The following is a 25,337-nucleotide window of genomic DNA, read 5'->3' as shown; positions in this document are numbered from 1 at the left end:
ACTGACAGCTGACATTTTTTAATTTTTATTCCCCCCCCCCCTGCCTGTGTTCGCATCCCCCACTGGTGTCACGAGGCGGAGGTCAATTGTATTGTTGTAGCATGCTTTCACTTTGGATTTCTATTAATGTTCCACTTTTACTTGTTTATTGCTGTGTTTTTACCCTTGGTTTTACTGCATGCTTTTTTATTATTTTGAAACTGTTGCTTTGTGTTTTAATGTCTTTGAATAATGTCTTTGAATACTGCCTCAGCGACCCTTTGGCCTCCAGCTTACCCCCCAGACTCACGTTATAAGGGATTTGACATTGTTGTCTAGCAGATATAACGATTGTTTTTCATTCTTTTGGATTGTTGAAGTGTATCCTATGTATATGACATTGTAGAGGTTACAGGTCATTCAGATTAATTTTGCTATTAGAAATTATATGAAAATGAATACCTTAATAATGTATTAAAGTTATACGTCGGGGCACCAGCGCTCCACTTTGGAGTGCCAAAATACCAAGTTTGTCTCGTTTTATCAATGGTTTATCTTTAATGTTGATTAGTCCAGTGATCAGATAAATAAATCAATATTTTAAAAAAACTAGTCGAATTATCACTATAAAGTCTAATAATAAATGAATTATTATTGAGCTTATAAATCTGATAATATGACCACAATACTGAAGGTTAAGGGAGTTCTAAATGAAAGAGGATGGCAATGTTCATTCTTATGCAATATCAAAGAAAACAAAAAAAAAACGCAAGTTATTCATTTACAGAAAGTAATAAAACAGAAAAAGAAACTAAACTAGCAGATGAACAGTCTGTGTCTGTGTGTGGAGGTGTGTGTGTGTGTGTGTGTGTGTACAATCTTTGTTATCTAGGCAAGGCAAGGCAAGTTTATTTATATAGCACAATTCAGACACAAGGCCACTCAAAGTGCTTTACAGGGGCAAGATTAGAATACATAAAACACATTAGAAGACATTTAAAAGCGAATAAAAGAAGCAAATAAAAAAATGAAAACTCAATTTAAAAACATGATAAAAGAAGCAAATAAAATGAAAATTGCAGGTTAAAATGGAAACAAAAAAGTCTTCAGACTCGATTTAAAAGAACTGAGGGTTGCAGCAGACCTCAAGTTTTCTGGGAGTTTGTTCCAGATTGTTGGTGCATAAAAACTAAAAGCTGCTTCTCCTCGTTTAGTCCTAACTCTAGGGACTGTAAGTAGACCTGTCCCAGACGACCTAAGGGCTCTGGACGGTTCATAACCTATCAGCATATCAGTAATGTATTTTGGCCCTAAACCATTTAGTGCTTTATAAACCAACATCAGAATTTTGAAATCAATTATTTGAGTGACTGGAAGCCAGTGTAAAGACCTCAGAACTGGGGTAATGTGATCCACTTTTTTGGTCCTAGTGAGGACTCGAGCAGCAGCGTTCTGAATTAGCTGAAGCTGTCTGATAGATTTTTTTGGATAGATCTAAGCCCTGAGGAACAAGAAAAGGGAGGGTGGGGGTTTTGGGGCGGGGCTGAGACTTTGGCCTCTGTGCCTCCACTCAATTCAGTTTGAAATCCAAGTATGCAAACCCAATTACAAACAACAATGAACTGTCCAAATCAGTAAATATACATTTCAGTTAAAATAACGTTTTTTTAACCTTTATTTATACAGGTAAATCCCATTGAGACCGGAGACTCTTTTACAAGGGAGACCTGTTCCCATGCACGTTACCATTCACACGTGTGTGTGTGTGTGTGTGTGTGTGTGTGTGTGTGTGTGTGTGCGCGTGTGTGTGTGTGTGTATGCTTCATCCTTTACTCATATCTCACTTTCAGGGATCAGTGATTCAGGAGCAGGTGATTCAGATAGCAAAAGTGAAGTCATATGTTTGCAGAAGCCTCAGAGCCAGTGTGTCTGTGTGTGTGTGTGTGTGTGTGTGTGTGTGTGTGTGTGTACAATCTTTGTTATCTAAGCCCTGAGGAACAAGAAAAGGGAGGGTGGGGGGGGGGCGGGGCTGAGACTTTGGCCTCTGTGCCTCCACTCAATTCAGTTTGAAATCCAAGTATGCAAATGTGCACAGGTCTAGAGCGAACTTCTGGTGGCTCAGTTACCACGGTAACCATAAACTAATATATGAGTATTTCATTGGAAAAGGGGGATTAAATGTAGCCTATGGGATTGTTTAAACAACAATGAAGTGGGTTGAATTAAAACTTTTGTGAAACACTTTGCTTAGTTTACAGTAGACATAATAGCGGTTTGAGCTTCCACTGCAGTGGATACTGTAGTGTAAACAATGTGTTGTCATCGTGGCCGAGGGGGCCAATTGTTTACCTACATTTGATATTACTTGAGAGAGAAGGAGACATCTCAACCGGCTTCAGATAGACACGGAGAAGTAGGAGATCGGTCTAACAGGGTACTTTATTCAAAGGTTGACATAACAGGATATCAGCTTAGTAGACAACTTCTACTATGAACACAAAGGTACTTATTCATTACAATAGTTCAGATCTTATCTCACCCTATTCTAGTTATCTAGCCTTAACTTTGGGGGTAAGGAGTCTCCCCTCAGCAGTCTCTATTCCTCGGGCATAGAAGCCGCCCCCGCGGCACAAAGGCAAAGGCCAAGGCCACGATCTAGTGAAGGCGGTTGGTTAAATACACTATCTGTCTGTGTGTGTGTGTGTGTCTGTGTACGTGTGCATGTGTGTGTGTCTGTGTGAATGTGTGTGTGTGTGCAAGTGTGTGTGTGTGTGTCTGTGTGTGCATGTGTGTGAGGGTGAGAGTGTGTGCGTGTGTGTGTGCATGTGTGTGTGTGTGTGTGTGAGTGAGAGTGTGTGTGTATGTGTGTCTGTGGGTGACTGTGTGAGTGTGTGTGTGTGGGGTGGGTGTGTGTGTGTGTGTGTGTATGTTTGTGTGTGTGTGAGTGAGAGTGCGTGTGTATGTGTGTCTGTGGGTGACTGTGTGAGTGTGTGTGTGTGTGGGGTGGGGGTGTGTGTCAGATCTTATATCAAGCCTTATTAGCAATAGTGTGCTTTTAATAGAAGCCAGGTCTTGCAATCGTGTTCCTATATTCTGCTGTGTCTGCAACAGTTGTTGTTGCGGTCTGTAAGGTCACTGTGTGACTTTCTTGCCCTAAACTCTGGTCAACACAAAGTTCTGTGTTGACTTCTTTTAATATAAGATAACATAAATATGTTGGAAATTCCTACATATTCCCTCCTTGCACCGTAAATACGGTGCACCAAAGAATTTCAACATTTATCCTGCATGGAAAATGCACAACCCCTAAACTCTACAAAAATCACAAACCAAAAATGATAAACTTTGACAAAATAAAACGACAGTGGCCACTGTTTACTATATAGTATGAAACTTAATAAAACCTATTAGACCCTCTTAAAATTCAACAACAATAACAATAATTGAACAGCATATAATGACTTTCATAATTGTCTTTCAGTCTTCGTTCTTCGGACCATTGTCCAGTCCCGCAAATACCCGCGCACTTGCGAGAAACGACACGAGCATACTTTTAGAATTGCTTAAACAGGCAATTCTTTCTGTGCGAAAAGCACAACACAACAGCCTCCCCCCATTTCTGGGGAGGCGGTGGGGAAGCCCAGTGCACCCATGCATTGGTGCCTTAGCTGGGTATTGATGACTGGTGCATGACTCGATCGTCTTGAAGGGGAGACGAGAGCGACCCCTCTCGAATTTCCAGATGACGACATTGACGACTGCATCTCGATTCTCTGTTGTTGGCGACTTCTCGTCGACCAGTGTCGAGTTGCTTCTCCAGGCCGACAGGTGGCACCCTTCTCGCTGGTTGTGAAGTTGTCTGCACAAGCTGGATGAGACGAGTTGGCGACCCCTGGTTTCTGGCTGGGATTGGGTTGGGCTGTGTAGTTGCGAAAGCGACCCCCTCTCGGTCTCGGCTGTCAGTTGTCCTGTGACATCACGACTTGGACACGGCAGTGACATCACGCTGATAGCACGAGTTGAGAGCGTAGCTTAGCATCAGATCTCAGCACGACATTTCTCCCAATCTGCACAGCAGGATTCTGTACCTAGTTCTTTCATCGAGGCCATCAGAAAAGATATAGACAGAGAGAAAGACAGATAGGGAAGGAATCCTACCTGACACACTTCTAAATAACTTCTGGGGAGTTTGTGTTTGTCTCACTTAATTTTGTTACCTAGGTTTACTGTATCAATACACATACGTGTACTCTAATCACACTTGATGTCAACTGTGCAGTAATACTTTTTGGAACAGCTATGGATTATGACATTAACAACACACTACAAGTATGTTTTGTTCTTACTTTATTTAATGGAGTGTTGATCCTGAACCCTAAATAAATTACTTATAACTTACTTATTAACTTAAATGGATATTAAGTATTTTGATCATCCTCTCTTTTTAAACTCACTTTGTTGTAGTGTTTTCTCTATGTGGCCTTCTCATAATATTGTAATTATTACCTTTCTTTTTTTAACCTGTTCCTATATTATTTTAATTAACGTGCTTTCTTAAACTCTTTACCATGCACTTCTATTATTTTTAAATTAATGTGCTCTCTTAACCTCTCCCTCCTTTTTCAAATTCCTATTTGAAACACAAAAAGGAAGCACATTAAGTTAAAAATTCAGCTAAAATAAGATTCTCACTTTGTGTGAGCAATTGTATTCAAACAGGAACAAACAAACATGTGGCTTTCTCCCAGCCCTTTTATCAACAAAACCCCAAAACGGTTTATAAATTTAGAATGCTAACCCTTTTTTCAAAAAAATCCAATTTCCTGAATCGGTAAAATGTACAGAGCAACCCTTAAAAAAACTCAGGTATTCTGAAAGTGTGAGAATAAGATTGGTTCAAAATCCTACTTAATCAACAACTATTTCATCAATATTTTTAATACCTCTTCACTTGGGAATATCTATTCTTTATTAACTTTATTAACTTAGTTATCTTTAACCTTCTTTACTTGGGAATATCTAAAACACTAAATCTCTGTCTGAAAAATCATTAAAGTGATAATTCTCAGTCATGCTTGCTTTCCTTTTGGCTGAGAAAGCAACAACACAATCTTTTATTGATTTGAAACCGGTAAACACTAGTTGTATTTTTTATTTGGAAATAACCCTAAACATACTTTTTTCAATGCATAAAAGAGGAAACCTATTAGTTATCAAAATAGTCCTTTAAACTTTTAATCTTACATACTTTTTTTCCTTACAAAATCTTATGTTGTCTTAAAGGCATAACTAAATTAGTTTATGTCCAAAGCAGACCTATTTCATTCGCTTGCTTGCTTGCACAATCTACATTTAGGGGAAACACCATTAATCAGAAAATTGTCACAATTTAAGTACTTGCACTTTTTTCTTAAGTGGACAGCAGTTGAATCCACCCTCCTTCTACAGAAGGAATGTCCACTTTTTCAGTTCAGAAGCAACGGAAACCCATCACATCGCTGCTTCAGTGTCTTTTTTCTTTCCTATAACACAAGGCAGAAAGTCAGCAATGTCATTATGGCACATATAACTTGCCATTCTTGTATTCCTTCCATCCTGTAGTTCACACACAGGGCATTGAATGTCAGTTTTGGCAGTTTCTTTTAATATAAGATAACATAAATATGTTGGAAATTCCTACAATACATTGGATTAAAAGGATTGAGGTTTCGGACAACACATACAAAGTAAAGGTATGCAGCCGACATTTTGAAGACCATCTAATCATCAGTACTGATAAGAGTAGACGGGTACTATAGTTACAAGCTACATCCTATCGTTGTTTGAGTGGAATAACTATGTTGTTATCAAAGATACGGGCCTGTGTTTGGGAGCGCAGAACACGAGCATCAAGCCCATAACCTGGCTCAGACCCCGGCCTAAGAGGATCTTGAGCACGACGTTGTTTAAATACTTGAATAGTTTAAAAAAAACGCACAACAAGCTCCGACAAACAGCTGCTATGTACACACAAGCACACTTTCATCATCACAGCAGGCAAAAGCTACAACCTACAGCGCACACAACGGCACCGACACAGTGATCGAAAGCATTCAAGCAGCGGCAGTTTTGGTTCTGCCCCAAATAAAAAGGCCATAGTGAAGAGAGAGAAGCTGAGTGATGTGGTGCAAAATTCCACCTGGCGAGTCAACAACAGTCTGGATGGACAGCACAATCCCCGGCAGCCTGACCTCATAGTGGAAGAGGCCTTAGCGCTCGTCGGCACGAAACAGAATTACAACATCTTGGGGAACAACTGTGAGCACTTTGTAAAATGGCTGCGTAATGGAATACCGGAGTCTGGACAGGTTGGTACACTGATTCATATATATCTGTGTTAGTCTTTTACTTTGCCAGTGGAGTCTGTGTGATAAGTTTAGATTTATTTGCACAAAGTGACAAAACCCAAAAGAGTGCTGAGAAGTGAGCTTTGTGTGGCAACTGGTAATAACTAATAACGTCATCAATTAAGGAGAGAAACCTGACAAGTACAGTATGAGAAGGTTACTAGAAAGGAGAATCATAGGGGAACATACTGTACATGTCCTAACATGTGAGTGATATCGGTCTTAGAATTGAAGATCAGTTGAATGGAGTTTTGAATGTCAATTAAACTGTGCTCATCACACCCCTGCTCAGTAACCACAAGCTGCACATTTCTCTCTGCAGGTGCGGAAGGCACTTGAAATCTGGCTGGGCACTGTTTATTTTTGGGTGCCCGAGAAATTTCGATTGGAATGGGTGGATCGCCATATGCAGAAATCTATGGAAAAGTATAGACTTGAATAAAACCCTTCATGTACCTGCTGGCAGCAAATACTCATTCTATACAAATGTCAAAGTATTTGTAATACTGTCATACTAAATAAAAGTAAACTCATTCTGAAAGAGTTTGACCTCCTCCTGTGTGTGTGTGTGTGTGTGTGTGTGTGTGTGTGTGTGTGTGTGTGTGTGTGTGTGTGTGTGTGTGTGACACTGTTTACCCTTTGCCAGACAACGCCACCTAGTTTTGCGAGACCAGGAACTCATAAAAAAAAATATATATATATATATAAATATATATATATATATATATAAGGTGGCATACAACCATGATGAAAATTATAGTCCAGTTGTGTTGAATTAACAGAAAATGTACAGAAAAAAAACGGTCAAAATGAGAACAGATGATCCAGAGAAATGCTGGAAACACTTTTGTTGTTTTTGTTCTTAAATCTTTTCCTATACCATGCTCAAGGGGATATGGGGATTGGAACGTAGCCTCTGTCTATGCAACGTCTGTATTTAGGATTAGAGAGCACACACTGTCACCTAGTGGAGACAGGAGTGTAGTGACACAAAGCTGGTGACTGCACATTGGGAAATATAGATTCAGACACTGTTGAGTGAGTATACTGTAAGAGCATATTTGTTTATTTTTGTTGCTGCTACATTTATCATTTTGCATTTCAGAGGCGATTGCCGAATTTCCATCTCATCATTTTATGTAGATTCTATCCTTTTATATTTACTGATTTGTGAGCATGAGTCTTCCATCATTAAAACTTCATCTGTAAAACAGAGTGCTAACCTGTATGAGATCTAAATAAAGGTGGATTCTGGAGAACGCTTGTGGAAAAAAAATCACTTTTTGTCAAAATCAGTGAATATCTCCTCACAATATGCTACCTGTATGGGCCGGAATAAATCCAGTTTTAACATATAGCCTAGGCTCTGAAATCAGGCATGTTGCTAGCTACGGTGGGCCTCTGCTGGCTACATATGATTTGTTTAGATAACAGTTTACAGAGATTAGTGTGTGTGACGTGTATGTGTATGACAGACAGGTAGCAGATTGTGAGGAGATATTCACTGATATTGACAACAAGCATTCTCCATAAATGCTGACTCCACCTTTCATTTATCAAGTGGGCAAATTACTAGAGTATTTATTCATACATTACGATCTTTCCTCCACAAAATGCTAATTCCTAGGTTTAATGGAGGACATACAACTGAACCATTTTTCTCTACAAATTCATTCATATTCTAGATAAACATAAAGCTATAAGGTCAGGTCAATCAGCAGCTATGTTGGATAGTATGGGCTCAGATCCCTCCTCTGTTTGCCTGATAGGGTCTATTTTTTTAAGATGATTTTTTTTGGCATTTTCAAGCTTTATTAGTTAGTACAGAGTTGAAATGGGGAGAGAGAGAGAGAGAGAGAGAGAGAGAGAGAGAGAGAGAGAGAGAGAGAGAGAGAGAGAGAGAGAGAGAGAGAGAGAGGATGACCTGCAGTAAAGGTCCACGGGTCAGATTTGAACCCGCGGCCACTGCAACGAAGGCCGGAGCCAATATGGTACGCGCTCTATCCACTACACCACCGGAGCACCCCAGGGACTATTTTATCTAAATCCAGGTTCTAAGAGTTTTGATCCAATCAGAATCCTTTCAGAAAGGTTTTGAATTTGATTTAAAGCCCTCACATCTGAACCACATCAGCTGCTGTGACGTCTGCTTTGAGTTTTCTCGGCTAACTCAGTTTTTATAATAAAATAAGAGCGAGTGATTGGTGCCCCGGGGACGTGTGCAGGAGATTTTATCAGTGTTCAGGTTCAGATGGTGTGTGTGTTAGAGACAGTGTCTGTTGTGTGCGTGTGTGTGAGTGTGAGAGAGACAGTCTGTTGCAGTGCGTGTGTGTGTGCGTGCGTGTGAGAGAGACAGTCTGCTGCAGTGTGTGTGTGTGGGGGGGGGGCCGGGGGGAGTTGGATTGGATTGAGGGGCTAAACAGAAGCTTCCTTTCCAAAATATTCCTTTCAGAGAAGAGATCCCCAACATTTTCTGTGCCACCAGTGCTGGTTCTTTGCAATCGGTTTCTTTAACAACCCAGTTACTATTATCAATATATTTTTACTTTATTTCAAAAATATACCAGTTCCTGTCTATTCACTCAGAAAATCTCTGAATGTTAACGTCCAAGCACGTCTAGCTCATGCAATTTTATTATATCTTAATGAATGAACACTAAAATAATGTTCGCCTAGTTATTAGAAAACAATTAAGTGCATTGACGGTGGTGCCATAAAACCATATACGAGGAGAAACAAACCAGAGTCAAGATGTTTTTATTTTTTCATTTTCACATTTGATAGTTTTTTTTCGACATCATTCTATCGCTTACAAGCAGCTGAGCTCTGAACTTAAACCGTTGAACCACTTTCTAGCTTGTCGCCCCGAATCGGCTACAATAGGAATTTATTTATTATAAAAAAAATAATCATGAGGTGGTGGGTGGGTGGGTGCACACGCTTTGGCCCTTCAAGTCAAATTATATTAAAAATCACAACAAGAAAAGAACGCGACACAACGGAGAAAAGAAAATTCAAAATAAGACTTTTTGTTAAATCTGGCAAAGACATGATATGGTGCTTTGGTGGTTCCCTTGGCAACTCTGTCTACGTCTGTGTTAGTGTGTGTGTGTGTGTGTGTGTGTTTTTAAACCAGGTCGATTGATAAACAGTAACCTAGTAACAGCCAGCACTCCATGATGTCCAGTTATATTTTTACAGTTTGGGTCGTTTTTTATTAAGTGCTAGCCTGCTTGTACACTTAACAGTTTGCCTTGATTTCTAATTCAAAAAAACAAAAGCTTTATTGGCAGGACTATTGTAGTAAACAGTATTCGATGGAGGGAGTAGCTCCCATTGAAAAAGCATTGCATGGTTTAGTTATTTGAAACCATACAATGCAGGGAATGACACAGTAGCACTTGATTGGATTTCAGTTGCAGAGTATTGATGAGAGAGGAGAGAGAAAGGCCAAAGGACTCGAGATTTCAAGTGTGTGTTTGTCAAGGGATTTTCAGTTATAACACAGGGTTGGATGTCGCATTTGTGTGTGTGTATGGACAACCTAGATTTGTAAGTCCACAAATGCCCAAATAAGGCTACTGACAAGCTTTGGGTTAAGGCAGTTTTTCGGGAACAAGCGAGTTAGTCTTAAATCCCCCCTCCCAAAAAAAAAATAGCGATTTAACACTAGCTTTTTGAAAGACATTGTTCACGCTAGACCTTAGTAAAAAGCAAAACACGCGGTTTTTGGTACCAAACTTCCGCCATTTTAAAATCACCTTTAACATGTGAAATAAACCTGACTTGATATGGTATTCAAAACAAAACACAAAACTGTCTCTGTCTGTATCCCTGAAAAGTTTGACATTTCAAAGTCCAAAATCCCCAAAAAATGGCCACCCATTGTGAGTATAGTGGGACCTGGCCAAAAAACCTCTCTCTGTGCACCCACCCACCAAATACTGCTTCACCAAATCACCACCACCAGCCTTAGCCACAGCATTGGTAGACAGAGGGAGGGAGGGGGGAGTGAGGGGGGTTTAGTAGCGGTAGTGGTCAGGTTTGAAGGGTCCCTCTGAAGGCAGGCCCAGGTATTTGGCCTGTGCGTCTGACAGCTTGGTCAACTTCACTCCCAGTTTGTCCAGATGGGCGGCTGCCACTTCCTCATCCAACTGTGGAGATAGTTTAGTTAGTTTAGTTTATTTATTTAGCACACATTAACAATTAATGGTGCAAGGAGGGAACGAAGCCCAATGGACTTCTACAGAGTTCCACCCCTATCAATAATCACAATCAATTCATATTCAGGCTAACAAATAAACTCTAGAAATTAAGGAGACAAGGTACATAAATACTCAAAATAATCAAAAATAGATGGAAAAAAAATAAGATAAGGAGAGATAGAATGGTTGAATATGGAGCAAGATTGGTTCAGGTTTTTTATATATTTTTTTTTAATTCTGCAAATTATAGTTATTATTTTTTTTGTCCGACAAACTTTTTATAACTCAATACTTTTTTTTTGTTTTGTAAATAAATGTTTTCACAAGCCCAAAGTCTTATTGAATCATATTTGAGCCAAAACACTTATAAAAATAATATTAATTTAAAAAAAAAAGTTTAATTGTCCGAGTAGCCTTCATGAAGTATTTTAGTGAACAAAAGAAGAAAGTGAAGTGAAGTGAAGAAAAATGGCCTTTGTGGACATAACCCCGCTGCCCAAATGTTCACATTATCTCCTGGGTCTTTCACTGTTGAGCCCCTGAACCTTTAATTCACTGCACTCAACAGAGGCTCAGTCACTGTATTTGGTCTCTGCTGAGTTCAAAATCCCTGCCCGCTGTATGACCCCTGCTAACTCTGCTGCACACTGTTGCCTTAACTACTCACTGTATGCATTTAAAAAAGGTGGCGTCAGGTGGCTATAGCTTATAACATGAGCATGTTCGGCCTTCAGGTGACTATATAGCCATTTTTAACCTACATCAAGAACTAGAATGTGTTTTTTCAATTTCAGATCTAGAAAGTATAATTTTTGGCCTTTTTGAAAGTGTTTGAAAACCAGTTCAGTGAATAATAAAACACAGTGTAAAGTCATAGTGATGTTTCTGACCTTCTTGGGCAGGAAGTAAACTCCCAGGGGATATTTGGCCGTGTTCGTCCACAACTCGATCTGAGCCAGAACCTACAGGAGAGAACAGAGGACGTTAGTAAAAGCAGAATGGATGCAGCTATAGTGTTATCATGTCAATATGTACATTAATAAAGCAGAATGGATGCAGCGTAAGTGTTATACTAGATTAGACAACTTTTTTGACCCCAAGAAGGACAATTCATTTGCAGTTTACCACATCCACACCAACACCTTCCAAAATGTTACATGTCAAAAGCACAATATCATGTAAAAGCACTGTCAAAAAATGTCATTTGAAATGCCTACCATCCGAGATTAATAACCTAATAGCTGAAGGAATAAGTCAAGCGATGTACATTTATCTTGTTGCTACAGCTTGACTAAAGAGACATTCCAGTTATTACTACATGATTTTTACAGCCATCTTTCCCTTTATGTGTCTCCCACACACATTACCTAGTAATAGTAAATATAATAATATAGAGTATATTGACCTTGTTGTTATTACTCAGAAATCTCATGGGAGCGACAGAAGTTACACACTATAGCTTTAACTACCTTCATCTATACCTCCAGAAAAACAGTACAAACCTAGTAATACTAAATATAATATAGCAGCCCATATCACTCAGTACATATATAGAGTATATTGACTATCTATCCCTTTCTCACACACACACGTATATGTACCTGGTTGGTGAAGGAGTTGCTCATGACGAAGGAGGGGTGTCCCATGGCACAGCCCAGGTTGACCAGTCGGCCCTCGGCCAGAACGATCACATGGCGACCGTTCTTCAGCAGGAAGCGATCCACCTGAACGAGGGAGAGGGGGACGGAGGTTTAGATATTTATTTATTTAACCTTCGTTTATACAGGTGCTTTCATTCTCAAGAGGGACATCGAGAGGGAGAGGAGGACTGCTGTTTAGGGGACACACTGAAATCAACATCTTTAGTTGAAACTGAAAAAATTTCATGTTTTAACTTTTTATTTAACAGTTTCCAGAGATGCGTGTTTTTTTTTTGTCTTTTTTCACCATTTAGACCATTGTTTTTTTGTCTTACTTTTGAAATAATAAAAACTATTACAAAACTACAATTTTAAAATGTATTACCATTCCCACAGACATGACCTATACCAACAAAGCACAATATAACTTAATACAAATGGCCATATATTTGACCAGCTTGACAATTTGGATAATTCTCCGCTCTGTCTCCATGTATAAATTCCTCCTGTATGTTTTAAATAAAGCCCTCTCAGTCATCCTACCTGGGGCTTGATGTTGATCTTCTTGGCAGCGTTCTTGATGAGCCACGCCATGTCGATCTCACAGTCAAAGTGTCCGATGTTACACACGATGGCGTCATCCTTCATGCACTCAAAGTGACTGGAAAAAAATAAAAAATAAATAAAAACACAATTATTAACATACAAAAGTTTCAACTTCTGCTGAAGAACTAGTGGCAAAAAACATAAGAGATACCATGGGTAAGTGTTTTTTTTCCTTCTTATAATGTCTGCGCTTTTCCTTTTAAACTTTACTTGTGATTATGTCCAAATGTACATTCAGTTGTGGCACACAATGTCGTTGTTTTCGTTGTATAAGTGAATGTACAATAGACAATTCAGGCTATCTCCAATAATACATTTTCAGTTCAGTTCAAGTAGAAAAATTCAATGGATTGCGATTTGAGTAAACAGAAACCTACTGTAAAACTACCAACTCATTTTCTAGTAGGAATATTGTAGTTGTTTAAAAACGTACTGTCCCATGATGATGTCTTCACAGCCGGTGGTGGTGACGAAGATGTTTCCCTCTTTGCAGGCCTCGTCCATGGTGGTCACCTCATAACCTGAACAAACACACAAAGAGAAGGGGGCTTTAGATTGTGGACTCTTTTATTGAATTATCAAATAGGTGCCATTTTAAAGACAAAACTCCATCCTCCTTTTTAACCCTTATGTTACTCTTTAATTGCCTTGATAAGACACAGAGACTGTTATCATGAGGCCGATTAACTTGGTCTCGTTTGCTGTTACATGTCATTTATGATCATCAGAGGAAAAATTAGACTGTTTCAGAAATATTTGAAAGTTCCTCGGAGCCCCTTAATTATACAGTAGCCTATTGTTCCCCACGGTAACGTACCCTCCATAGCTGCCTGCAGAGCGTTGATGGGGTCGATCTCCGTGACGATGACGCGCGCTCCGAACCCTCTCAGAGCCTGGACACATCCTTTGCCCACGTCTCCGTACCCGGCTACCACGGCAACCTTACCAGCGATCATGACATCAGTGGCGCGCTTGATACCGTCGATAAGACTCTCCCTGCAGCCGTACAGGTTGTCAAACTTACTCTGGGTGGGGGGGGGGGGGGAGAGAGAGAGAGAGAGAGAGAGAGAGAGAGAGAGAGAGAGAGAGAGAGAGAGAGAGAGAGAGAGAGAGAGAGAGAGAGAGAGAGAGAGAGAGAGAGAGAGAGAGAGAGAGAGAGAGAGAGAGAGAGAGAGAGAGTACAGAAGGGTTAATACAGGTTCATAAGAGTACAATTGGGTGGACTTTTACAGCACTTTCCAGATACATGTATGACTTTAAGAACCCAGAAGCTTTAATATATAGGCCGGTCTTGTTTTTATTTTTAGGGGAGATTTTGACATTAAGTTTGTCATAGAATTATTTATCTATTTATTCTATATTTGTTAAAAATATATTTAACATTATCAATTAAAAATCAAGAGTGTGCTGCGTGAGCCCAATTGAGTTTAACATTTTGATTATATATTTTCTTCTTTATATGTTAGTTCATCACATATGTTTAATGTCTCGAGTATGTCTTGTATCACTTTGTGGTTCCTTGTATTCTATCAGATTGAATAAAATCTTGGGAAAAAGAAAAAAACAAACACACACACACAGTATTATCCTGGTACCTTGGTGACAGAGTCGTTGACGTTGATGGCGGTGATCTTGAGTTCTCCCTTCTTCAGCATCTTGTAAAGGTTGTGGACGCCTGTGGTCGTCTCCTCGGAAACACCACGGATACCTGGAACACAATGACACGCGATTATGGAAAAACTCTATTATCTGTACTTTCTCAACAAAAAACCAAATGTCACGGAAATTATTGCACTATTTTTTGGCTTTTTTGTGTTTGTGTACAATTTCGTTGTACACGTGATTGATATGGAAAAAATTTAATATCAACTGTACTTTTTCAAAACGATTTACTTGATTATCTATAAGGAAAGTGAGTTGAAGAGGTTATAAAATACTTGGACACTCATCGACACTTATGCATGTTTCAGAGAGTAATATAAAAAAGGTGTGATAAGACAAAAAAGTGTTTTGAATTTAGAATTAAGAAAAAAAAAATTTGAACATTAGAAATGCGTTCAACTTAAGTGTGTCCTTCCAGTAATAGTGCAGTCCTGGAATGTGTATGTAAATATTAACTGTAAATTTGAAGTTTAAAAATGATTTCACATAAATGTATTGCAGTTGCTTTACAACCCAACATGTCTGTAGACTGCTGCCACCTAGTGTTCAAAACTTTACTGCTTCTTTAACATTTACCCTGCGTTCCAAATCACATACTTCTTTTTACTACACTACATACTAAAGTACAGAAGAGTTTTAGAGCCACAGGAGAGGAAAAAAAACAGATAAGGAAGATTTTATTTTCATTATGTCGAGAAATGTCAAGAATAAAAGACAAATACTGCAAAATTCTATTGGAGTTAGTGGGGCATTTATGTATTTTCAGCATACTGCAATTGACGTGCATGTATTGGGACATCCTTAATCTTTTTCTGGCATACTGAATAGTATGGAAGTATGGGGATTAGAACACAGGGACTATTGAATTGTGCAGGAAAAAGGGGATGCACCGGATATAAAATAGCAAAACGTAAACTAATAATAATTCCATATGTCTAGATTTAGGAGCAGCTAACCGCTCACGGCCAGGCTTCTATAAAGCCCTTTAAAAACCTCAGGATCAACTTTTATTGGTATCAAAGATCTTAAACCTTTTCCTAAATCCTACTTCAAGGGACGAAAACAGCAGCTTCCTTTAATAAAACAGAGTGTGTGTGTGTGTGTGTTTACACTTGTGTAACTATTTTTTGCAGAACAAATTTGAGTTTTAGTCGTAAGAAGTGAGGATATTTTGGGAAAGTGAGGACATTTTGGCCGGTTCTCACTTTGGGACAGGCCTTTAAAGGGCTGTTTGAGGGTTAACACTAGGTTTTAAGGTTCAGGTACGAATACGCTTTAAATTAGGGTTAGTGTAAGTTATTTAGTTTCATGGTTAGGGTTAAGGGCTAGGGAATGCATTATGTCAATGAGTGTGCTCACAAGTATAGAGTGAGTGAGTGAGTGAGTGAGTGAGTGAGTGAGTGAGTGAGTGAGTGAGTGAGTGAGTGAGTGAGTGAGTGAGTGAGTGAGTGAGTGAGTGCATAAGTGTGTGCATGAGTGAGTCAATCAGTGCATGCATGTGTGTGCATGAGTGAGTGTGTGTCTGCATGCATGTGTGTGTGTGTGTGTGTGTGTAAACTGACCTGCAAGCAGTTTGGGGTACTTGGTGTGCACCAGGTTTGTGAGGTCACCACCGTCGTCCAGGATCATGTTGAGGGGCTGGCCGTCCTTGAAGTAGATCGTCTGCTCAATGCACCAGATGTATTCCTCGTCGGTCTCTCCCTTCCACGCATAGACTGAGGGAAAACAAGGACATACATGGCTTTAAAGGTATAGTGCGTAACTTTTTCCATATTGATTAATGTTGGGTTACATTCAAGCCATCGCCAAATGAGTTGACACAAAGTTGATTAAGCCTATTATCAGCTCCTACAAAACTCTGGTCTCTCCTTTCCATGCATAGACTACAAACAGAGGGGTAGACAAATGCTTTTAAAGCTATAGTGCGTAACTTTTTCCATATAAAATTATGTCGGTTACCATTCAAGCCATCGCCAAATGAGTTGACACCAAGTTGATTAAGCCTATATCAGCTCCTACAAAACTCTCTCTGTATTTCTCAGCATGGCAGCGTTTACTAACTGGTGTAAAAACAAACTGTCCGCTTAGAAAACAACCTGGACACAAAGCAAAAAGACTGAAGTCCATGTCTGATCACCAAAGGGTTTTAACACGGATGTTTTCACAAGCTTTTAATTCAAGTCTCCACCCAACACTGATGAAGCAGAATAGGAAAACGGTGTCCTGTCCAAACCTGTCTGTTAAATAAGTCAAATAGTTTACACAAGGGGTGTGTGTGAGAGAGAGAGAGCGTGAGTGAGTGAGTGAGTGAGTGAGTGAGTGAGTGAGTGAGTGTTACCTGGGACTCCGGTCTTGGCGATGGCAGAAGCAGAGTGATCCTGAGTGGAGAAGATGTTACAGCTGGACCACTGGACCTGAAGCAGAAAGAGAGAGAGAGAGAGAGCGAGAGAGAGAGAGAGAACATAAGGGTCAGAACATAAATAAATAAACTACAGAGTTTAGACTCATTGAGCATTTTACCGTCCCATCGTTATTTATGTGTCCCGTAGACTTCTGTTTACATGGGAATGCAAAAAAACATCTGGTTGTTTACTAGTATACGAACTTAAGAATGTATTGACTGGATGCTTTGAATCAAGCAAAATCAATTTAACCCATTGATGACGGCTGCTGCGCAATGCCACATTGGCTCTCCTGCCTGATGCTGCGTCGCGCAGCATTATTACTTTTACTTTTAATTTTCATGGCATTCCCAGCATAGAATGCACTGTCATTGGTTCAAATACACATGAGGTGGGTTTTGCTGATTTTTTTAAGACCACGTGACCACCCAAAAGTTGTGTGGTTTGCCGAAAATCATGTCAATCAAAAAAATAAAAAATAAAAAAATAAACAAAATAATAAAAAAAATACGCCAGCTATGTCGGCGACAGAACAGTTAGTGGCGTTTGGTGCGCAGAATCAAGGTCTACTATAGACTACTGACGAAAATCACACAACACATTGCATCTATTTATTAACTATATTTAATAATTTTCTAATTAATCTAATTTTGACGATTTTTAGAAATATTTGTTGGTTTGTAAGCGCTAAGGGAGCATGTTTAAATAAAACCTGTGAACCTTAACTTTTAAATGTATTTTATTTCATGTTTCTATGTGCTACACAGGCTTAGATATTAAGGTTTTGGTAGACTTGACAATTCGTACTATTTTTTCAGAAAACCCTCAGGCATTAAGGACATGCATCCTAGATTGCCATAGTCATCAATGGGTTAAACACTTCAAACATAATGATGTTTTAAAAAGGTGATGTGTAGTGTATTTGTAGAAACGTTTCAATTACTTGGTCATTTTACAAGCACTTTTAATAAAAGGGACAGTTTCTCGGGATATATTTTTACATGACCAATCAGCGAACAGAGATTAATGTCGTTAATGTACCCTTATTGTAAAGTGTTACCAATAAACCTTTTAAAATGGACAGAAAACCAGAATTAACTTTGTCAGTATGGACACGGGGCCAGCAGGAGATAAGTAATGGAATGGGCTAAGGGGTTAAGGGCTACGGTCTGCCCTGAGAGAGAGAGAGAGAGAGAGAGAGGGAGCAGGTTATTTATTCTCTGCTGGTTTTTCAGGATGGAACCAGTTCTGCTCGGACAGATAACGGCGACATAACAGCCCACCGCCTGGCCTTGAGGGGACAGAGGGTGGGAGAAAACACCAGACACACACACACACACACAGTCACACACACAGTCTCACACACACACACACACAGTTTGCTGCAATACATGAGTTCAATAAACATGTCTCTCAGGGTCTAAGGCTTGAAATGAATGTGTGGAAAAGGTTTTTTTAAATAATGTTTCTTTCTTTTTCTTTTTTTTTTAACCTTTATTTCTACAGGTAAATCCCATTGAGACCGAAGACTCTTTTTCAAGGGAGACCCGTTTTCCTTTCCCACGTTACCATTCACACACACATTCATACACCGATAGCAGCAGGCTAACTATCGAACATTCACACCAGGCAAGGTGGGTGAAGTGTCTTGCCCAAGGACACAACAACCATGACACAGGTGGCAGGGCGGGAATCGAACCTCCAACCCTCTGATCATCAGCCGACCCGCTCTACCAACTGAGCCACAGTCGCCCCAAAATGTTTTACTTGTGGCACCTCACAAGAGTGCTTCTTTGCCTTAGCTTTCTTTTTCTAAATGTCAAGAGTGATTTTTGTCTTGTAAACTACATAGTTTTCTTGTTATCAATCAATCAAACTTTATTTATAGTCATATATTGCACTGTATACGGCTATTGATATAATCATTTTATTTTTTAAAGCATTTTTTCCAAGTCAATCTTTTTTCTGGACGATTAAATATAGCCTATCTCATTAGTGTATTCTGTCATTGCCTAAATGTCAATGTGCATCTTATAAACTTCACCTCAGCTCCGAGGGCGGTGAGGGTCTCGATGAGCACGGCGGTCTGCAGAGTCATGTGGAGGCAGCCGGCGATGCGAGCTCCTTTCAGGGGCTTAGACTGGCCGTACAGCTCCCTCATCTTCATCAGACCAGGCATCTCATTCTCTGCAATGTCAATGGCCTTACGCCCCCATTCGGCCAGGCTGATGTCAGCTAGGGAGAGGGAGAGAGGGAGAGAGATAGATTAAAAAAATGCTCAAGGGGGGGAGAGAGAGAGAGAGTGAGAGAGAGAGAGGGATATATTAAAACAATGTTCAAAAATATGAATTTGGGCGCTCTGGTGGCATAGTGGATCTCCCAATTTCAACTCTGTACTGTCTAAAATAAATCTTTAAAAATAAATTCAATTCCATAACTTTATTTTCACTAAATGTTTCCCCTCATTTTACAGTGACGATGAGCATACACGATAAACAATCAAATGGATAACATAGTAAAAAGAAATAAAATAGGATAACAAGTACGAAAATCATGTAAATGGTTTTTCAAACTCTTGCCATGTTCCTTTTTGTACTAGTAACACTCGCTAATCAAAAATTGCCCCCAAGGCGACAACGTAAATGCCAACAAACACACATTGGAATAGCCAGAAATATCAGGCCAGTATATAAGGTCTGACAATAGATTTACATAGAAAACAACAAGGTACAGTATGATGCCTGTGGTGGAAGAGTGGCCACGTCAAAAGGCAACAACGCAAACCGGTATTGATAGTGTAGAGACAGAGTTGAAATGGGGCAGAGAGGGGAGTGACATGCAGAGTCCGCTGCCGGCCGAGGCCCATGGGGGGGGGACGCCCTACCAACTGAGCTAAGGAGCCCCATATAAAATACATTTGATTGTTAATTCAAAAAGGAAATCCGGTTATTCATTCATGCCAGTTGTTAACGGATTAATCAGACAGTTACAACAGCTTTCACTGGGTGATTTACAACCTCACAGCTACACTGAACTGTGTGTGTGTGTGTGTGTGTGTGTGGTTTCATGCTGAGTCCTCAGTGTGTGTGAGTCTCAGTGCAGACTACCACCTGTCTCTCTCTGCTCCTTATGACACAGCTGCAGCACTACAGTTGGGCTGCAACACCCCAACTGGCAATCTATCAATCAATCAATCAACAAGCAATACTATGATTTGGTGGAGATTTTTTTTGTAATACACAGCCTAGGCTCTGTAAACGGGCATGTTGCTAGCTCTGGTGGGCTCCCTTCTTTTACATACCAGTTCACAGAGTCTAATAACACCAGATTTATTTTACTGCACACACACAGTACGGACAGGTAGTTGTCTGTGAAGAGATATTCACTGATTTGGACAACGAGCGTTCTCCAGAGTCACTGACTGCACCTTCAAACACCACTTACACAGACACAGGGAAGATTTAATTGAAGCTTCACTTAAGGAAATTATTTTGCAAATCAAATCGTAACCGCAATATCTCTCTGAATAATCATTCCTGTGATGGTGCAACTACATCAGGGTTCAGGAGGGACGTCCCAAAGTACATCCCACCCTCTGCCACCCCTATCACAGGGGCTTTGGCCTGAGCAAACACACACACACACACACTGCCCGGAACTGGCAGCGGGCTGAATGAGCAGCAGCCAGGCAGGATTAGGAAACAACACAAGTTCACCATGAGGTCATGATACTCACTGAACTCAAACCCTGGTCCGTTCACTACTATCATCAGATGGGACGCGATCATGCGAGGAGTGAAATATTCAAATCGGGATTTTTCAAATGGTCGACCAACTGACATGACAGTATGTTTGGGGGGGGGGGGGGGGTGAGAGATATTCCTAAAAACTTTAATATACAAATTAACATTAATTTAACCCCCCAAATAACATAGTTACAATTTAGGATTTAGTGAATTTGGGTTGCCAGGGCCTTTAAGGGATGCAGGTTTTGGGGTTCAAATCCCACCTGAAACTATGTATTAAATAATTCAGTATTGGCATATAAAGTGTTATTGTCGATCCACCAAATGGATTTTGGTTCATGGACGCAGGTACGAGTGTCCTCAAGATGACTGAAGGTGAACTTTGTGTTGTACAGTTCAAATCAGGCTCCATTGAGGTCATGATATAACAGAGCCCATAAAGAACTGATATGCCTTGTTCAAAACCAAAACTAAAGTGTCACACAGAAACCCTCAGCAATTTTCTTTCAAATACTAAAAAAAAAAAAAATGTATCCGCGATCTAGCTGCAGATTGGCTTTAGCTGGCCTAATTTAATAAACTTTTAGTCAAATAATAATTACCAGAGCTGCCAATTAATTTTCTGTTGATTAACTGGCCTTTGCAGCTATGATGGAATAACAAACTAAAGCACAAATGACTGTCAATCACAAAAAAAATGTATATGTAATAAAATATTAAAAAACTAACCCTTTTTTTTTTTTTTTTTCTGTGGCCCTAAAACTCTTTGGTGTCTAGATTCTATCAGGTCAGGTGTCCTTATAAACTTGAGCTGCACATCCACTAACATCAACAAAGCGAAATAGAACATTTAGACAAATTGGCACTGATTGACCCCTCGTAGTGAATGAGTGATATTGTCATGATGAATATCCATCTCTGTGGCTTGACTTTAATGCCCGCTGTCATTTGGGAATGTATGGACTTTGCCCCGGGCTATCTCTGCTGGAAGAATGTTGTGTAACTTTCTCTGCTTCTCTATCCAGCAGCTGCTCCACAACTTACTGACCAAGCAGCACAGTCTCTAGAGCTCAATAAACTGGCTCAATGTTACTTAATATTTTCAAAAAAACCTAGCAAGTACTCATTCTACCATTCATTTATTATATTGCAAGTCACAATTTTGTCCAATATTATAATTTTATTATAATATAATATTATATAACCAGCAGCTGCTCCACAAGTTACACACCAGGCATCACAGCAGTCACAGACAAATGTTCACTGGACGACCACAATGTTACAATTGTGAAGTATTTTTTAAATGGATAGTAACTGACCATTTCAAATTTTTTTAAGGAAATTAGTTTCTCATTTGAATGGGATTTTAATTCATTTATCAATGATAGAGTCAAATGCATCTGTCCTCTTGTATTTATATTTTTTTATATAATTTTCTTTTAAGTTTTTTTCCCCCCTCAGATTTTTTTTTCTCAATTTCCAAGGGAAAATAATCGCACATTAAACAATAAAAAAAAATACGTTTACTCCAATTAAAAACTTCACCTCAACATTAAATCAAAATAATTTTTCTCTGAAAGCTGTTACATATACACCACGTGTAGTGTAATCCCAGATTTACTACGGTATGCAAAATTGCACACAGTGTGCAGTTCCGTCTCAGTCTGCTCCTGTCACTCATGCAAGAAGCTGGCGGCAAGGCGCACGCAAGGCATCATGGGAAGTGTAGTTTGTAAACACATTAAATCGTATGAGTGATACGCTTATTTCTCCGCCAATGAACTACAATATCCATAAGCTTTGGACGTGGTTTTCTTCTTACTGTACAGACCATGCTTGCGGCTAGTAGACCTGCTACAATGCCGATTCATTCTCATGTTTGAGCAAAGTGAGAGTTTCGAAAAGTTGAACTTTACAAGCAAAAAGCTACAATTACTGCAACGAACTACACACAGGCTAGGCACATAGGAGAAAAATAAAAACAACACCAGACACTTTACAATATGCTAGCAAGTTAACGTTAGCAATACAGCTAAAACAACACAAACACTTTTAACAAGGCAGTCTCAAACAATTCACATGAATGTACATTGATTTTTTTTGTTGCATTTTTATGTTTTGACACTTCATACGGCTGCCGTTTGAAAACCGTTGACGTTACGCCTACATGCATTTAACGTTACCGTAAACTTCATAACATTCTAGCTAGCAAACCGCCACTTTCCCACAATGAAACGTATTCTGTAAACACGCTTTAAAACAATGAATTTGTTGACACATACCAACTTTGTAGTTGAGTTTCTCGGACATGGTTGTTGTCTTGTGTTTTGTTCCGGTGAGCCTGAGAATACCAACAGCCTAGCCGATGGATCAGAGAGAGAAAGAGGGAGGGACGGGCACATGACGGTTCGCTTTATATATACTCAACCTCATTCAAACACACGCAGATCGATTCTGGATTCTTATTGGCTGTTGGCAGCTCCCGCCCCTTAAAGGACTGATTTGATTGGATGGCGGTTGATACCAGCCAATCAGAACCCGAGGTGCAGTTTGGGGAGTGTAGTTTGGTTAGAACACGTTTGGTCTGGGTTTTTTGCTTGGATAAGTAAACTAACAAAGACACTCCTAATTCTACAGCTCTGGAAAAAATTAAGAGACCAGTTCAAATGTTCAGTGTCTCTCGTTTTAGCTTTTTTAGGCATATGTTTGAGTAGAATTAACATTTTGGTTTTATAATATAAGCTACTGACAACATTTTGATCAAATTTCAATAAATTTTTTGTCATTAAAAGCATTTTCAATAAGTTATGTAGAGATGAAGATTGAAGAAAAATCAAGACTGGTCTCTTATTTTTTTCCAGAGCTGTAGCCTATGTGGTTAGTTAAATAATAGTTTTAGAGGTTACAAAAGCATTTACAACACATTTGATTACATAATGATAATAACTCTTTCTTGTACTAACAGTTGCACTGCAAGTTTTGTCACCTGTGATTTGTGAAACAGAAGTGAATGTTTACTTGAAACTGGAGAATATTTCACCATAACATGATGTCATGGAGACGGAGCTGGATTCAAGGCTGATTTACCAACAGTCACACAGACAGACACAATATGCAGCTTGGCCTTGAGTCCCCAAATGCACCATCAACCAAAGCAGAGTTTTGCCTGTAGCCTAATTTTTTTTTTTTTAACCTTTATTTATACAGGTAAATCCCATTGAGACCGGAGACTCTTTTTCAAGGGAGACCTGTACCATTTACACATTACCATTCACACACACCTTCATACACCGACAGCAGGCTAACTATCGACATTCACACGAGGCAAGGTGGGTGAAGTGTTTTGCCCAAGGACACAACAACCATGACACAAGTGGCAGGGTGGGAATCGAACCGCCAACCCTTCAATCATTGGCCAGCCCGCTCTACCACCTGAGCCACAGTCGCCCCAAACTTACTGTAATTTTGATAATTACTATGATTAATTTAGTTTGTTTTGTTGTGAGACTAGTAGGCCTACTAGGCTGAAGGCTCACACAACTATCATCACATGTTAGCACGTGTATTATTGCCTTAGAGAGATACAGTTCAACAATAGGAGGACTTGTTGCTTTGTGAGTCTCTGGAAATATAATGACGCTGCCATGTAGTCTAAAAAATGTTGAACAGACTAATAATGGCTTAATGACGCAATATCAAAGGAAGAACAAGTTAGCTAAACTCTTTAAACAACTGCACACTGTGCTATGAACAGTTTAAATAGATGGCTAAGAAAATAAATGAATAAAAATATACTGAAGTGTGTGAGTGTGTGTATGTGTGTGTGTGTGTGTGTGTGTGTGTGTGTGTGTGTGTGTGTGTGTGTGTGTGTGTGTGTGTGTGTGTGTGTGTGTGTGTACTATACTAATAATAGCTGTTGCCCAATTTCAACCATCCAGTATTTCCTGCCGTACTGGTTAAAGGTCCGAGCACATGTTATTTCACAACTAAATGTTATACTGATATGTTGATACTCGATTGGAAATAAATTGATTTGGGTTTTATCCAATTATGATACGATTAAAATTTCAGAGGAAAATACCTTATTTTTGATACCAACATATTTGTATTGTCAAGTGATATAATATAAAAAGACATATTTTGTTGTTAGGTATTTCAGTGCCTCTTGCTATTATTAGATGATAGTACACACACACACACACACACACACACACACACACACACACACACACAATTAGCTGACATATTATACAATTTCTGAGAAGCTAATTTTGTTGTGAAATTCAAATACGATTCTGGGAATGCAGTGACCATACTATACCATGAGCCTACAGCAGCAAAGGGACTCAGGTTGAAAGGGCTAAACTGGTGGAAACACTATCCTACAGCTAATTTAGGAGCTGGTCGAGATCAGGACCATATAGCAGACTGTCACACACAAACAGGGTCTCAAGTCTGGCCCCTGTTTGAGAATCAACTCCACCTAAACAGATTACTGTTATTTTTTTCAGATTTTACAAAACATTTTTAAATATTTTACTCGTGGGGAGTGGCTTTTTCCTTGTAAGCAGGATTCTCTTTTTTTTTTTTTTAAGATATTTTTTTGGCATTTTTATGCTTTATTGATAGTGTAGAGACGGAGTTGAAATGGGGCAGAGAGGGGAGTGACATGCAGAGAACGACCGCGGGCTGGAATCGAACCCGGGTCCGC

The 25,337-nt window shown here is 39.5% G+C and overlaps 1 protein-coding gene across 1 annotated transcript; it reads right to left on the bottom strand.

Annotated features, from left to right (window-relative positions):
• Positions 1–9,099: 9,099 nt before the first annotated feature.
• Positions 9,100–23,012, bottom strand: ahcy (adenosylhomocysteinase). The gene is made up of 11 exons (XM_080025590.1): positions 22,909–23,012; positions 18,925–19,115; positions 16,817–16,892; positions 16,041–16,193; positions 14,412–14,524; positions 13,634–13,841; positions 13,250–13,337; positions 12,754–12,871; positions 12,172–12,294; positions 11,461–11,532; positions 9,100–10,519 (listed from the first exon to the last, which is right to left on the bottom strand). Exons 1-11 carry the CDS (start codon positions 22,934–22,936, stop codon positions 10,388–10,390), a joined length of 1,302 nt encoding a protein of 433 aa, XP_079881716.1. The 5' UTR covers positions 22,937–23,012; the 3' UTR covers positions 9,100–10,387.
• Between the last annotated feature and the right edge of the window lie 2,325 nt (positions 23,013–25,337).

This window comes from Ammodytes marinus (assembly GCF_949987685.1).
Source record: "Ammodytes marinus genome assembly, chromosome: 4".
NCBI lineage: Eukaryota > Metazoa > Chordata > Actinopteri > Uranoscopiformes > Ammodytidae > Ammodytes > Ammodytes marinus.
This window is presented reverse-complemented; position numbering and strand designations above follow the sequence as displayed.